Below are 15,891 nucleotides of genomic sequence, written 5' to 3' on the forward strand. Positions count from 1 at the left end.
TGGTTGAATGCCTCCTGGGAATAGAGGATAAACTTATTCAACCCTCAACATGAGAGGAATGCTCCCTTCCCTCCGCAACACCCATCGCCTCCTCCTTCCTCTCATTGTCTCTCCTGTCCATTCCCCCTCCTCACTCCTAATCCCTCTCACTACATCCCAGTATTCCTACCTCTCCATCCCTCCCACTCTGCTTTTCCCTCTCAACAGCCCCCACCTCTCATCCTTACTTCACCAATTCCCCCAACTCTTCCCATCTCCTACCTTCTCCAGTCTCACTCTTCCCCTCTCCTCACATCACTCCCCTCCCACACCACACCCCTCCCTCCCCACACCCTACCCTCCACTTCCTTCTATCACCCCACCCCTCCCTATCTCACTACACCCTTCCCCTCTCTCCCCACAACCCTCCCCTCTCTCACTACATGATGCACCATCAATAACTCTCAGAGATGGGAGGCAAACGATAGGCTTTTATTAACTGCAAGAGACCACCACACAACATCCTGGAGACTGAGGGAGGAGCAGAGCCTCCAACTGCCTTTATACAGGGGTCTGTGGGAGGAGCCACAGGAGCAGTCAGCAGGGGGTGTGTCCAGACAGGTATATGTAGTTCACCACACTACACCCCTCCCCTCCCCTCTCTCCATGCACTCCTCCCTTTTGACAGCCATCCCCACTCACCACAGCCTTCTGCTCTCTCCCCTAACTCCCCTTTCCCCACGACGTTTTCTTTCCCATTTCTCCACACCTCTCCCCTCTTTCCCCTCCCCCCTCCTCTCTCCCCCCTCCTCTCTCCCCCTCCTCTCTCTCTCTCCCTCCCTCCCCTTCCCCTCTCTCCCCTCCCCCTTTTCCCCTCCCCTCTCTCCCCCTCTCATCCCCTCCCTGTCCCCAACCCCACTCCACTCTCCACCCTCTCTACTCCCTCCTCCCATCCTCTCACGCGTCTCTCTCCGTTCCCTCCCCGAGGCGGGGCAGTTTAAGGGCGGATTCTAACGGTTCTCGGGCTCCACGCTGGTCGCTGCCTTCAGCCGCCGCTGTGACCATGGCCGAGGTTCGTAGGTTCACCAAACGGCTCAGTAAACCCGGGACGGCCGCCGAGCTCAGACAGAGTGCGTCCGAGGCCGTCCGAAACTCGCTAATCGCGGTGAGTGTCCTACTCCGTCTGTCTCTCTTTGGCGCTTTCCGCGGCTCTCTGCACTTGTTTGCCTGCCTGTATATTTGTGTGTGTTCTTTCCCTCGACATGACTTCCTTTTGTTCGCAACTTTGGGTTTGATTCGTGTGTATATGTCTGTCACTGGTTTGTGGGTTTATGTCACTGTGTCTGTCCCTTTGTGTGTGTGTGAGATAGTATATGAATCTGTCTATGTGTTTCCTGTTCTGTATGAGTCCATGTGTATTTGTTTCTCCTCTGTACATCTGTCTTTCTGTTTCTTTGTCTGTGGGTGTTTCTCATCCTGATGTTCTGTGTGTCTATCTTTGACTTTTCATGGGAAATGACAGTACCTCATAAGGATACTGGTTTATACTGGATGAATGTGATGTGGAGACTATCCTATAATGGAATTGTTTGCAGTATTGGAGTAAGAATAAAATGGATTATAAGTGCAACGCATGTGATGAGCATTGAGCAACTGATACCTCCCTGGACAGTGACAGGAACTGAGAGGTATACAGAGCGCCCGTTCTTCATTACGGTTAACGGAATGGTGCAACGCCTTTAAAATCTAACTTTCAAACTATAAATCTTGTGAAATATTATATAGACACTTGCTTTAGCTTAATTCAGAGTTGTGAATTAAAACAGTGTAGGATTGATGTGCTAGACTGTTGTGCCCAGAAATCGACATTGCATTAAGGCGATGATAAACGGGACCGATACAAGCCCAGGGGAAATGAACGAGATCGCACAAAAGCCCAGGCTAGTCGTTATGTTTTCCACTTAAATTTATTGTCTTTCAAATTTAAAGCAGTAAGAAGTCATTGTGGGCACTTTCAAAATGTTCTAATCATGGGCTGTAGTAAGTTTATAAATCTAATCAGGGAATGGCTGTGTTATGGAAATTATTCCTACCGAGGATTTCCACAGCACGAGTTTGCAACCTGTGTTTGCCCAATGGCATTCTCGCCAGGAACTCCCTCAGCACCTCCGGTTCTGTTCCCTCATTTCCACAGCGGTATCACCGGTGGCCATGCTTTCTGCTGATCAAGGACACCACGAAACAGCTTGTAGCAAAGGTTTGGAGTATACTCATTAACGTGAAAATCAGAGAAGGCGGCAGTTTATGACGGCATCAGGTTTTGGCCCGAGGTGGGAGGTGCATCATGCGTTTGCATATCCAGCTGAGAGGATGAGTGAATCTTCAGCTTAATATCTGCTGTGAACGGCAGCACACCTGACAGAGTTGTCCCCCATACCACTGCTTTTCTGTGCCTCTTGCTGAGTGGTGCAGCGGGTAGACCCACTTTCCTCACTGCACCAGTGACCCAGGTTTGATTGTGACCTAGGATGCTGTCCGTGAGGAGTTTGCACGATCCTGCTGTGCCTGCATGGTACTCCGGTTTTTCCTCCTGCATTCCAAAACTGTACTGGTTGGTTAATTGTCCACTGTAAATTGCCACGATGGACAAGTGTGGGGTAGGAGAATAGCTCCCAGGGAACTAAGTGGGTGGAAGGGGATTGTGTTGAAAAATAGTGTAGATTCCATAGGGTGAATGGCCTAATTTGTTGTACATATGAAAATAAAATGAGTGCCCCTGGTTTGGGACTTGAACTCACAGCCTAAAGGCAGTGATGTTTGGGTGCCACAACTAATTGTGATGCTTGATCTAGCTGGTGAAATTGCATTAGACTACTATGCTGGAGGTGTGGGAGTCGATTTTGGTAAAGCAAGAATGGGATGGATTGGACAGAGTTAGATGTGAATTTTATGATGGTTGAGATGTGAAGCTTGGGTTCAATTGACCTATTGGGCCAATGAATTGATCTAGTTTAAGCAAGCAATCAAATGAGGCAGATGAATGTTGAGCATAGAGATTGTTTCTGGCAGATATCACAAATGAGATTTTTGGTTGCCAGTTGGAAGTTAGAGACATAAGGTATTGTTAGGATGTGGAAGCATCCTGTATTTGCTGTAGGAACCCTGGAGTTGGGATCTAAATCAGGAGAGAACAGAAACTTCAATGGAAGCAAAGGGTGTGGGAGATTACGCAGCTGCATTTGGCTGGTCAAGTTGTTTTGGACAATGGATTGTGAAGGCAGGTTGTCTCTTCAGTGGAAACACTGTCTTCAGCGATGTCCTGAAGTTGTGAAAGTTTCATGCAAAGAACATTTTCCATTAATTGGGAAGTGAAATCTGTAACTAAAGTATAAATAGGGTGAAGATTCAGATGAAAATAATTTTTTTTGAGGTTCTCCTACACATGGAATATGATCATGTGCACTTGTGGGTTGGGTTGTGTCTTGAGCTGATTTCATAAGAGCCCACTGTATGAGTAGAAATCTGAAAAGAACTTATCTCTCTCGGAGAGCCTCGGTAATCCAAAGCCTGGAAATGATGTTTCCAGCCTCATTCTTCCTTGCTCTGTCAGATCAGCAAGGCTGAGCCATTTTTGGATAGTGACGTAATTTCACTCAGAGGAGGGAAAGTATTGTGATGAGGCTAAAAGATTTTTACAGCATTTTAGAACTCTAAAATTCAAAGTAAATATATGTTAACAAATTCAGCCCTGAGATTCATTTTCATGTGAGCATGCTCAATAAATCCAGTAACTATAATAGAATCAATGAAAGACCTCACCAACAGAGTGGGCAACCAGTGTGCCAAAGACAACAAACTGCACAAGTATAAAAATAAGGGAAAAATACTACATAAATAAGCAATAAATGTTGAGAACCTGAGGTGAGAAGTCTATAGAAGTCCACTGGGAGCAGTTCAGTGACAGGACAAATGAAGTTATCCCCTCTGGTTCCAGAGCCTGATGGTTGAGGGGTAGTAACTTTCACTGAACCTGGTGGTGTGAGTCCTGAGGCCCCTGTACTTTCTTCCTGATGTCAGCAGTGAGAAGAGAGCATGTCTTGGCTGGTAGGGTCCCTGAATAATGACGCTGTTTCCTGTGAAAATGCTTCGTGTTGATGTAGTCAGTGGTGGGGAGGACTTTACCTGCAATGTACTGGGTCATATCCACTGGGTGTTTCCATACCAGGCTGCTATGCAGCCAGTCAATATACTCACCACTGCACATCTATAGAAGTTCGTCAAAGAGGCAGTTGGCACACCGTCTTCATAATTGCACTTATGTGCTGGGCCCAGGACAGGTCCTCGGAAATAGAAATCTGGGATTCATTAAGAACCCTCAAATGTTTTAGCTTTCTGCCGTTGGTTGCATAAATATCATGAAACTGATGTGTGTGTGTTTCAAGGTACTTGTGCTTTTATATTTTGGTTCAATATCACAAACTGAACTGTAGTCAGTTACCAGTATGTTACTGGATTGATCCCCGTCAGGCCTTATAGTACTAATGGCTCGCTCTAACACTTTTTACCAATGCAGAAGCCATAACGTGGGGAAAGAGGCAGGAGGGGAATTAAGGGGAGCATTGTGTTCCAACAATGCAATATTTCCCAGGGGAACGACTGCTTTTGAAGATTCACTGTCCTATCTTGTGAAAGGTTCAGCTTTTCAGGAAATGTGCTTGATGCTGTTGATTTTTAAGATAAATTTGAATTTGATGGGTAGTGGCTGAGATGATATTTGGGTTGCTGATGGTTTGGGAGAGGCAGTTTTTGGTCTGTGTATCTGTGTAGCAATTAAGGAGTGTCAGGAGCAAGCAGGATAGTGGAGTTAAGCCACAATCTTATCAATCGTGATCTTATTGAATAGCCCTGAATGTATAGGACCCACTATTTTGATGGACATTACCTAGCTCAATAATGATGGAAGCATTTTGATTTTCTCTTTGGGAATTTGCACTTGATGCTTTGCAGAATTATATTAGTGTAAAGTGAATTGATGTTGCTCATTGTAGATTCAATGGGCTGAGGTGCCTGTTTCTGTGCTGTATGTCTCTCTGAGCATACTGGACTGCTCTGAAATGGAAAAAATAAGGAGCATATCCGCATCACAGCTCATATCAGGAAGCAGGTAGTAACTGCCAGATCTTTTTTTAATATAGAAAAAAAATGTTGTAGATTTTGGACTGAACTTGTAACTGCCGATTTCTTTTTTTTTTGTTTAAACTTGTGACCCTCAGTGAAGTAAATATGTACTGCTTGGCTTTGATTTGAACAGTAGACTCGTGGCCGAGGGCATTGACTGAGCTTGCATTTGTACTCAGTGAAGCCGATTGACTATCAGGACTTTGACTTTCATTTTAACATAAATGCTTCCATTGACACGGTTTCAACTGGATGCAAAAGTGCTTAGAGCAAGTAGCTGTGTTGGAATGGATTTAGACCTCAATATCCAATCATCCTGCTGTGCACAATGGGTCGGAAAGTTCTGATAGTTGCAACAGATGTGGTGCAGTAATCGTTTGTACAGATGTGCCAGGAACTCTTTAGCTAAGTGCCCATATGTTGCACATTATATAGACTATCACTTAGAGTGCCTTCAGGTTTCCCCATGCCACAATTATTAACTATCAACACTTAGGGAGTTGGGATTTGACTAAACACTGAGATTTTCTTTTGGCTGCCGGATTTACCTCTAGGTTTCCAAAGATTTACTTGTTGCCAGGGCAATAACAATGGCAATAGTTTGATTTCCTCTTTGGGATTTTGCACTTGATGCAATGTTGGTCCCACACGGTGACTATAATAGGTATTGAGCTCTCTGTGTGCCAGATATGGCCATATTAAGAGTAGATAAACAGTATATTGTCTGGAGAGACTTTCCCTCAACCTTCTCCAAGGATCCCCTCTATTGATGGAGAAAGCAATTGCTTATTAACAAATTGGCTTCTGCTTTTTATGCATTAATATGAATCACAGGACTGAGAGTCTGTCCCTTGAGGGAGGGAGCAAGTGATGAATGAGTTTGAACTGCAGTTTGAAAGTCAGTAACTTAATAACTCCATGGTCAAAATGAATTAAAAACAGTTTACTCCTTTCTTGGGGGGGGGGGGGGGAGAATAAGGACATATTTTGTGGTGATTGCACTAATGGTGGTTCTCACAGAACTGGCTTTAATCCGTCCCTTCAAACTTAGTAGTGTTAATAGGAACTGACTGGTTGCTTTCAAGAAGAAAAAGAGGTTCCTGCTGCCAACAATGACTTGCAAGCCAAATGGACTGTAAAGCTGAGTATCGGTGTTTTCTGTGAATCTGTTGCTCTATGGAATGGGTAGAGCAGTGGGTTAATGCATTGTCTCTTGACCTCTGGAACCAAGGTTCAAAGTTAATTTAATCAATGTCGCAATTAGCTTCTTGCCTGTTATTGCAGAACATTGCCGTGTCCTGCAGCTCAGCTTCTTCTTTGGCAGTCCCTTGGGATCAGGGATGACTGCTTCCTCTCTTTCAGTTCTGAAGTGGCCGGTGAGATTGATGTGGGAAGTGCAGATTCATCCACAGTAGGGGCAGATAGGTTAAGTGGGAAGGTCTGCCATATGAGAGGTGATGCGCTCCTTTCAGTCTGTGCAGGGCCCGTGTGTACTGTTAATGCTCAGCCTCAGAGTTCTCAACTCCATTCTGGGTGCTCCTGTGCCAGTGGTCCCAGCAGTCAGTGGGGATGTTTGCATTCCTTTCAAGAGACTTTGAGCACAGCTTTGAACCATTCTCTTTATCTCCCTAGTCATCACCTCTCATGACACAACTCAGAATAGTTTGGGAATCTGCTATCACACATCTGTGTGGTGTGGCCTAGTTGGCAAAGCCATAATTCCTTACAAAATAGATGGAAGTTCTTATGGCTCATTGAATCTGTCCCAAGTCATGGAACAATCCTAATCCCTAATTTAAAATTTCTTATAACTGTCTATTTCCTCCAGATTTTACTACTCACCTACACACATACAGGTTTGGGTTAGTATGTTCTAGGCATGTTATTTTGATACTGGAAGCATGGTGACAATGCCCAGCATATCCCCAGCCTCTGTTGGTCATTACTGCAAATAATCTATTTCACTGTACGTTTTGAAGTTTCTGTGTACTTAGGACAAATGAAGCTAATCTCTTTATCCCTTTGTTCCTGGGTAATGAAGGGGTTTTGTTTTTACCAATGTCCCTCAGTTGATATTGTTCAAAAGCAAAAAATTCACAAAAAACACTTGGTAATTCACCAGTTGATTCACAATTCACTTTACCAACTTGCTGATATCGTAGACAAATCTGTACAGTGTTGTAACAAATGATGTCATAAGTGCATAAATTAACAAGAAAGAGCAATGACTAAAGTGAAGAGAGAGAGGAAACTAGTTCTAATGTTCATAGGAGCATATGGAGTATGTTGGATTTTCAAATTGAATAATATTATAGAAGTTTTTGATATCTGGAGATGTCCATTTGTCAGACATTTATAATGCAGAGACAGCTCGTATGGTCATTAATCTGTTGTGGACATTCGTTCACAAGAGAAATGTTTCTGAAGAGGTGTTCGTGGCTTGCCTATAGAAACCAGTTCCAAATTCCACAGTTCCTTCATAGTCCAAGATGGAGATGGGACTCTCAACAGTTGGATAATGTTTGATGTTTTGCTTATTACGAGGAAAATAATACAGACATGACAGTCATGACTCTGTCCTCAGGCACACATATCATGATGTGCTAACTAAGTTTTTACATGAAATCTGCGAGATATTGTGGTGTCTCGGCTTTTAGAAAGCAACACATATGCATTCTGGCCCATTCTTCAGTGCTGCTGAGTGAATGTGTTGCTATTGATAACCTTACCACAGCTGTTTGCTAACTTCCTGCCTTAGGAAAGCTTCCTTTGGGGTTCACTCTCTCTATGCTACTCTCAGGTGTTGGTACATTGCATTAACTTGTATTTTGAAGTTTGGATTGTTGGAGGAAGATCCCATCACAGGCAGGGTGACATGGAAGGCAACAGTGACAGGACTACACAACATGTAACTAAGGATGTTTAGCTGGTTTTCTATGACTTCCTCTGTAATTTTCTGTAAGGGGAAGTGTGCATGCTCTGTTATTTAGTAAAGGTGTGTTGCAGCATACACTTCCTGGAGAATAACCCTCCCACTGTAGCTACAATTCTTGAGCATATCCTTGGCATTGCTATTAGCAGAGCTATTGCAAATGATTTAAAAATCCTGGAAAATGGTGTTCTGATGGTAATAGAAGAATGCTTAATTAGTTCATGTAATAGTACTTGCTATCTTCAGAAAAGGGAGCTGGTGATTGAAATGGATTTGTAACACAGCCAGAATAGTGTGCAGAGATATTATTTGAAGCTAACTACTGAAAGGCCTTCAGCATTTGCTCCAAGATCTAGTTCCATTTGTAGCTGTGCTTACAAGTCTTCCTTTGTGAATTCTACCTTTCCTTCCTTGTCTTGTGCCTCTTACTCCATCTCATTTTGCAAGTGGAAAGGTGAAGTTGCAATTCTTTTTGCCATTATGTTAGCAAAAATAAACATAGATGTCATTTTCCATTTAACCTGGGTTGTGTAACTCCTTGGCTTAGATCTTGATTTAACTTTGCTTCTTCATATTTAAGTCCAGGAATAGATGCATTAATTTATAAATATTCGATCATGGATATTGAGCACATCTATACAAAGCATTGTCACAGGAAAACAGCATCAATCAACAGGGACCCCCCCCCCCCCCCCCACCACCACCCAGGACATGCTGTCGTCTTGTTGATTCTATCAGGAAGAAGGTACATGACTTATACCGACAGGTTCAGGAACAGTTATTACCCCTCAACCATCAGGCTTTTGAACTAAAGGGCATAACTTCACTTGCTCTATCATTGAAATGTTTCCAGAAGCAATGGACTCACTTTCAAGGACTTTTCATTTCATGTTCTCAATATTTATTGTTTATTTATTTATTATTATTTATTTCTATGTTTTTGCATAGTTTGATGCCTTTTGCTCACTAGTTGAATGCCCAAGTTGGAGCATCTTTCATTGATGCTATTATGGTTATTATTCTATTATGGATTTATTGTGCATGCCCACAAGAAAATTAATCTCCAGATTGTCTATCATGACATATATGTATGCTGATAATAATTTTACTTTGAACTTTGAAGTATGTAAGTTATTATATAAGATAAGAAGATCCAAGAGCATTTATTGATGGGGAATGGACAAATTTACAGTAATATTCATTTTCAGCAACATTTTCAGGAAAGGTCATGCTCAATTAGATGGGTGATTGAGACATTAGCTTAGGTCTCAGAGAATTGCATAGGAATTGGGTTTCATTCCATGAAGATTAAGAATTTTTGATTAACAATTATTTAGATGATACTGATTTCGCATTGACAAACCTCTCAGTTTCCACTTTCATAACATTAGGTTTTTTCCTTATGACATGTGTCCATTGATTATAAGGTAGAAAGTTTCTAATTTATTGCATGAAACTCCTCATTATTTAGAGTATCTTTATTATATCTCCCCTTCTCTGCTGTAAGAGGAAAAACTATATTTTAACATCAGCTAACTGTGACACTAGCTGAATTACCAAGCAATCTACGATATGAAGAGTGGACAGTCCCAGCAGTGGAAGACCCGATAGTTACTCTGCTATCAGAACTTACAACCACCAGTATCTAAAAATAAATGTTGTCACCATGAAAGATGCATGATGGCTAGAAGGTGGTCAGTTTAAGAAACGAGGCATCTTCAAGAATGAGTTAGTCTAGTGTCTAATCAATTCTCCTGTGGAATTAGTGAAAGCTTTATGAACTCTTACTCATTCAAACATGAAACCAACACTACCTGGTTATCAGTACATATCCCAATCTTGACTGAGACTTCCATTTTGACCTTGAAACAATCATGATGTCCATCCCAGATGGATTTGAATATCTCTCCTGAATGACTTTCTCTCAACAATGTAGAAGATATAAATTCTCTGGCAAGGATGATCAGCAAGTAGGGAGCAAAGGAGGATAGCTTTAGTGTCATCCTGTTCTTGAGAAGATGCTTGGAACAATGAACATGTTTTTATTGGCAACATTGACCTTCACTGGAAGGTTAAGTGGACTTCTTCAAATAACACTTATTTATCTCTAGCAGACAGGACATTCTGTTCATGTGTGTGACTTCAGATTAATAAAACAGGTGCTCTGTTCTGAGCTCCACTTTGTGTTCTCACAGATTCATGGGAATCCTGGACCCCAGACCATTCAAAGTACAGAAGGAGCTTTTGGGCTGAATGCAATTTTGAAAGGAGACCACCATGAATACCTTCTTTTTGAATCATGCTTATATGTTTAAGAGGAAGAAGACTACTTTCTCTAAATTCTCTGCACTCCTGCAACACTGGTTCTGTCAGTCAAGATGGCTGCATTGAGACAAGCTGGTTTGATAATGACACTATGACTTGTGCAGATGGCCTTGAACATTGCAGCAAAAGTATCACAGTTAATATAATTTTTTAACACAAGAAGGTAATAAATACCAAAACTGAAATATGAACTTCTTCCTAGTTGAAGGGGAAATTGCACAATGAACAGTTTTGTAATCATGTCTGTATAATTTACTCTTGCTCTTCATAAATTTGCTGGGTTAAAAGAGGAAAGTAGTAATATATTATGCATTCTTTGAGACTTGGGAAGGAATATATCCCAGTTATGACTGCGGTTTTAGAAAATTAGGGACTGTAGTCTCCATGGCTGATTGATCTGTAATCTCAATTCCTATTTTCCTGTCTAATCCCAAAAATGCTGGAATAATAAGGTAGAGGATGAGCTGTTAGGATATTAGTAGATGCAGTATGTAGTGAGGCTGAGGATGGATTGGCGGTTGATGGGGCAAAATTGCAGTCAGTGCAATGGGTTGGAGTATGTCTTTAAAGTAAATAGAAACAGAGCGGGTTCAACAGTTCGGAAAGTGCAGTGACAGAAAAAGGGAAGCAGCGTGCAGGAGAGGTTACAACTCTACAAAATAAATCAAAGGACACAAAATTTAGAACAAAATAAGAATTTAACTTGCAGTAACATGGAGACAAAATTGAAAGGTGATGAATACAGGACTGAAGGTGTTATAGTTGAATCCATGCAGTGTATGTAATAAACAGATTATATTGTATCTCAGTTAGAAATTAGGGATGACATTGTGAACGTCACTGTGTTGTATCTGAAAGAAGATTGTGTTGGCAAAGGAGGTGGTATGGCTTTGTTGGTAAAGCATAAATTAAAAATCCTTAGAATGAGGTGACATAGGACTATGTCGAATCCTTGTGGGTGGAGGATTGAACTAAAGGTCTTGATGGGACTTATACACAGGCCTACAAACAATAGCCAGCATGTGGGGTACAAATTGCAACGGGAGAGAGAAAAAGCATGTAAAAAGGGCAATGTTATGATAGTCATGGGGAGATTTTAATATGCAGGTAGATCGGGAAAATCAGCTTGGTGCTGAATTCCACAGGAAGGAATTTAAAGAATGCCTATGAGATAGCTTTTTACAGCACGCTGTAGTTGAGCCAACTTGGGATTAGGTGTTCTGTAGGAACTAGATTTGATTAGGGAGCTTAAGGTAAAGGAGCCCTTAAGAAACAGTGATCATAATATGATAGAATTCGCCCTTCAGTTTGAAAGGTAAAAATTAATATCAGATTCATCTGTACTACAGTGGAGTAAAGAGAGCTGCAGAGACATGAGAGAGGAGCTAGTCAAAGTTGATGGGAAGGGGATGCTAGCAGGGACGACAGAAGAACATCAGTAGCTGGTGTTTCTGGGTGCAATTGGAAGGTGCAATATTGATTCATCCCTAAGAAGATGTAGTATTCTAAAGGCAGGATGAGGCAACCATGGCTGATGAGGGAAGTCAAAAACAGCATAAAAGCTAAAGAGAGGGCATATAATAAAGCAAAATTTAGTGGGAAGCTGGTTCTTTAAAGTTGTCATAGCCAGGGGAGGTAATGGGGATAAGCTCTTAGTACTTATTAATCTCAAATAGTCTCTGACAACCAAGTACAGCTCCAGGACTTCACATATGACTTAGCTACGAAGTCTGGCTGAACCATTTATACTGACAGGAGAAGGGGCGTTACTGGCACCTTAAAACCAATCGCTTGGGCAGATGGGGTTCATCAGTCATAGTTGGCAGCTCATCTGGGAGAAGGAAAACTCTGATCTCAAACCTCACTGCCTTGCGGCTATGCTGACTTATGAGGAAGGCTTCAGGAGAAAACCCTGAGGAAAAATCCAGAGCTGTAATCCCTAAGGCAGTCCTATGTTGAGTTCAGTGCTGACTGGCAACTCTTGAAGCGCTACTGGTGCCAAACTGTATCGGTCTCTGCTATTCCGTTGGACTCATCAGTTGCATATAGAGGGGGAGCCTGCTGCATGGGCAACAGCTTGCTCTCCATATTGTAGTGCATTAGCTATCGTATCACATAGACAACTAGGATGCCATATCCATGGTCGACCCCGAACCAATGGTGTGAAGCTAGAGGATTGGGAAGCTTTTGAAACCAACAGAAAGCAACTAGAAAAGCAATAAGAAGAAAAAAATATTTTAAAAAGTCTTATCTAAATGCAACTGAAAAGCAGTTGTTCCACCACCTCCTCTGGCAGCACGTTCCAGATATCAACCACTCTGTGTGGAAAAACTTGCCAGGTAATCTCCTTCCTCTCACCTTAAAACTTTGCCTTTTTGTTTTTGTCATCCTTGTATGGAAAAAAGATTCTGATGATCTACCCTATTTATGCATTGTGCATAGTTCTCTTGGGTCACAGCTCAGCCTTCTTCATTCCAGGGAAAAGAAGTCCAACCTTATATGAAGTCCTTCAAGTCAGGCAACATCCCCATGAATCTCTTCTAGACCCTTTGCCAGTTTCTTCATGACTTTGCAACTCTGTTGAGTAAAGTAAGATTCACAAGTTGCCCATCAACAGCTAAACTTGAGGATGTCCTGAAATGCCCTGAAGTGTTTTGGCATTTATATGGGAAAGTTCTCAGAAAAAGCACAGTGCCAGTGAGCAGATGCTGTTAGCAAAAGGGCTAATGTAGAAATGGATGCACAAGATGAGTTCCTGTAAGCTCACTGAGGATGAAATATTGTACTTTAAAGAATTGAGAAGAATGAGAGGGGAATCTAAGAATTTTTTAAAAATTGCAACAGGCATGAACAGGGACAAGGGACTGAAGTCGATGATCATGCTGAACAGAGGAAGAAACTGAGATGCTGAAATGTCCACTCTATTTGTCTGTTCTTTCTATGTAACATGGCTCAACAATTCAAGTCCCATATGAACAAAACAGCTGCTCTGACACTGCAATAATCCTTCAGTGCTGTGCATGTAATAATTTGGCTGATTTTGCTTTGTATCACCCAACACCATGACATACTGTATGTAGGCAAAGCAGTTATCTGGCTTCCTTTTGCAACTGGCGGTTGGAGCTAGTTTAAACAGCTGTTATACAGGGTTGTGCATGTTTTTGTGATGCTTCAATACCTATGAAGTTGTTGGCTAGAGTGACGCACTCCTCACCTCAGCTTGTGGTTACTAGCTTCCTTCCAGAGCTGCTGCTGAGCTCTGTGCAGTAACACGTTCAGAGGAAGTTCAGCCACAAGCAGATAGTTCTGTTTATACCCCATGGTGGGCGGCCTCTCTATGTACATATTCTGCATAGAAAATGAGGTTAGGTGTCTCAAAAACTACTTTACAATGGCAGTGCTTTTAGGAGTTCCATGAAATTCATTCGTTGTTACTAGCAGTCCGAATATTGACATCTTTTGAGTTAGATCTGACTGCAGATGCTCTGAGTATCTATCTATCAGATGTTATGATGAGCTGAAGTTTGGTGCCTCTGCTTCATGCATGTTGGACTCAAAAAATTTCAAACATCTGCATTAATGGATGAGCCAAGTGCTGGTGAAGTCAAGTATTATGCTTGACAGAATGGTGATGGTCTTTTTTATCTAGCTCATACAATGTGAATGGACAATGTTCCTCACACAAGCTCTGATTCAGGAAGTTCCATGATGTTCCCTGCAGACTGACATGACATCTAAGATGGAATAGATTTTGAGTGCTCTGCCCTGTGAACATAGATTCACTGGTTGTCTTACTATTTAAGGAAAGTAACTAACTTTGAGTATGGTAGTCTTGAGGTAGATGCTCTTCCCTGATAGGAGTGTGACAAACAGTCTGAAATCAGGTTCTCTCTATCCTGTCACTGCATCTTTAACCTTGTGAGTTTCAGTTTTGCTCATCTCAATGTGCATATACACACTAACAACTCTACCACTTTTCATGAATCAGTCATTTCCTTTCCCTATTCAAGAACTCAAGTTCAAGTTATCTTTAATAGATATGATTTGTGGATAGCTTATTAGTCCTCATTATTTTTCAAGTGTTTGTATCTCTAAGAGCTTTCCTATTCCTGATACCAGTCTGATTGGGTTAAAGTTGGAAAGGGGTAAATTATTTCTGCCATTCAGTCCTCTTCGTATTTCTCAAAGATCTCATGTGAGTTCAAAGACTGTGGCCAGCACTGACACTGTCACCTTTGTTTCTACAAAGTATCATGCACATGGCTGCATACTTTAATTTTGAATGCTATTAGTCCTGAAGTATGTTTTCCGTATGGTGATATGGAGTCAAACAACGTTGTAGCACAGAAACAGGCCCTTTAGCCAATCTAGTCTGTGCTGAATTGTTATTCTGCCAAGTCACATCGACCTGAACCTGGGCCATAGCCCTCAGTACCCCTCCCATCCATGTACAAAATTGCTCTTAAATGTTAAAATTGAACCTACCTCTGTCCCTTCTGCTGGCTGTTTGTTACACATTTTCACCACCCTCTGAGTGAAGATAATCCCCGAGGGGTTCCCTTAAGTACTTTGTCTTTCCCCCTTAATCTATGACCTCTAGTTCTGGTCTCACCCAACCCAACCTCAGTGCAAAAAGCCTGCTTGCATTTGCCCTATCTATACCACTCATAATTTTGAATACTTCTGTCAAATCTTCCATCATTCTCTTACACTCTAAGGAATAAAGACCTAACCTATTCAACCTTTCCCTATAACTCAGATCTTCAAATCCTATAATCTTACTCTACTTTTTGAATCTTTTTGATACCTTTCCTATAGGTAGGTAACCAGAAATGCACTCAGCACTCCAAATGCCTCACCCATGTCTTGTACACCTTAACATTCCCAACCCCTGTACTCTGTGCTTTGATTTGAGATGCTCAATGTGACAAAAGCTCTCTTTATGACCCTATCTACCTGTGAAGCCACTTACAATGGATTGTAGACCTGTATTCCAAGATCTCCCTGCTCCATGACATTTCTCAGTGGCCTCTTGTTCATTGTGTAAGTCTCACCCTAGTTTGTCCTCCCACAGTACAACACCTGATGCTTAAATTCCATCTGCCATTTCTATTCCCATTTTTTTCAGCTGGTCGAGGTCACGCTTGATAGCCTTCCTCGCTGTCCACTGCACCTCCAATCTTGGTGTCATCCACAAATTTGATGATGCAGTTTACCACATTATCATCCAGATTGTTAATATAGATGACGAACAACAATAGGCCCAGCACAGATCCCTGCAGCACTCTAATTAGGCAGAGAGGCGAACATCTACTATCAATCTCTGGCTTCTGCCGCAAAGCCAATGTTGAATCCATTTTACTACCTCATCCTGACTGTCAAATGACTGAACATTCTTGACCAGCTTTCCCTACAGGACCTCGTCAAAGGCCCTGCTAAAGTCTATGTAGACAACATCTACTGCCTTTTCTTCATCA

The 15,891-nt window shown here is 42.0% G+C and overlaps 1 protein-coding gene across 2 annotated transcripts in view; it reads left to right on the top strand.

The window, feature by feature from the left end:
• Positions 1-972: 972 nt before the first annotated feature.
• dock11 (dedicator of cytokinesis 11) overlaps positions 973-15,891 on the top strand; it is a 307,563-nt gene continuing 292,644 nt past the window's right edge. For both annotated transcript variants that reach the window (XM_059977401.1, XM_059977402.1), the window contains exon 1: positions 973-1,144. In XM_059977401.1, the coding sequence (XP_059833384.1) occupies positions 1,043-1,144 (102 nt within the window). In that variant the 5' untranslated portion in view covers positions 973-1,042. The remainder of the gene's footprint in view (positions 1,145-15,891) is intronic.

Source organism: Hypanus sabinus, chromosome 8, assembly GCF_030144855.1.
Source record: "Hypanus sabinus isolate sHypSab1 chromosome 8, sHypSab1.hap1, whole genome shotgun sequence".
NCBI lineage: Eukaryota > Metazoa > Chordata > Chondrichthyes > Myliobatiformes > Dasyatidae > Hypanus > Hypanus sabinus.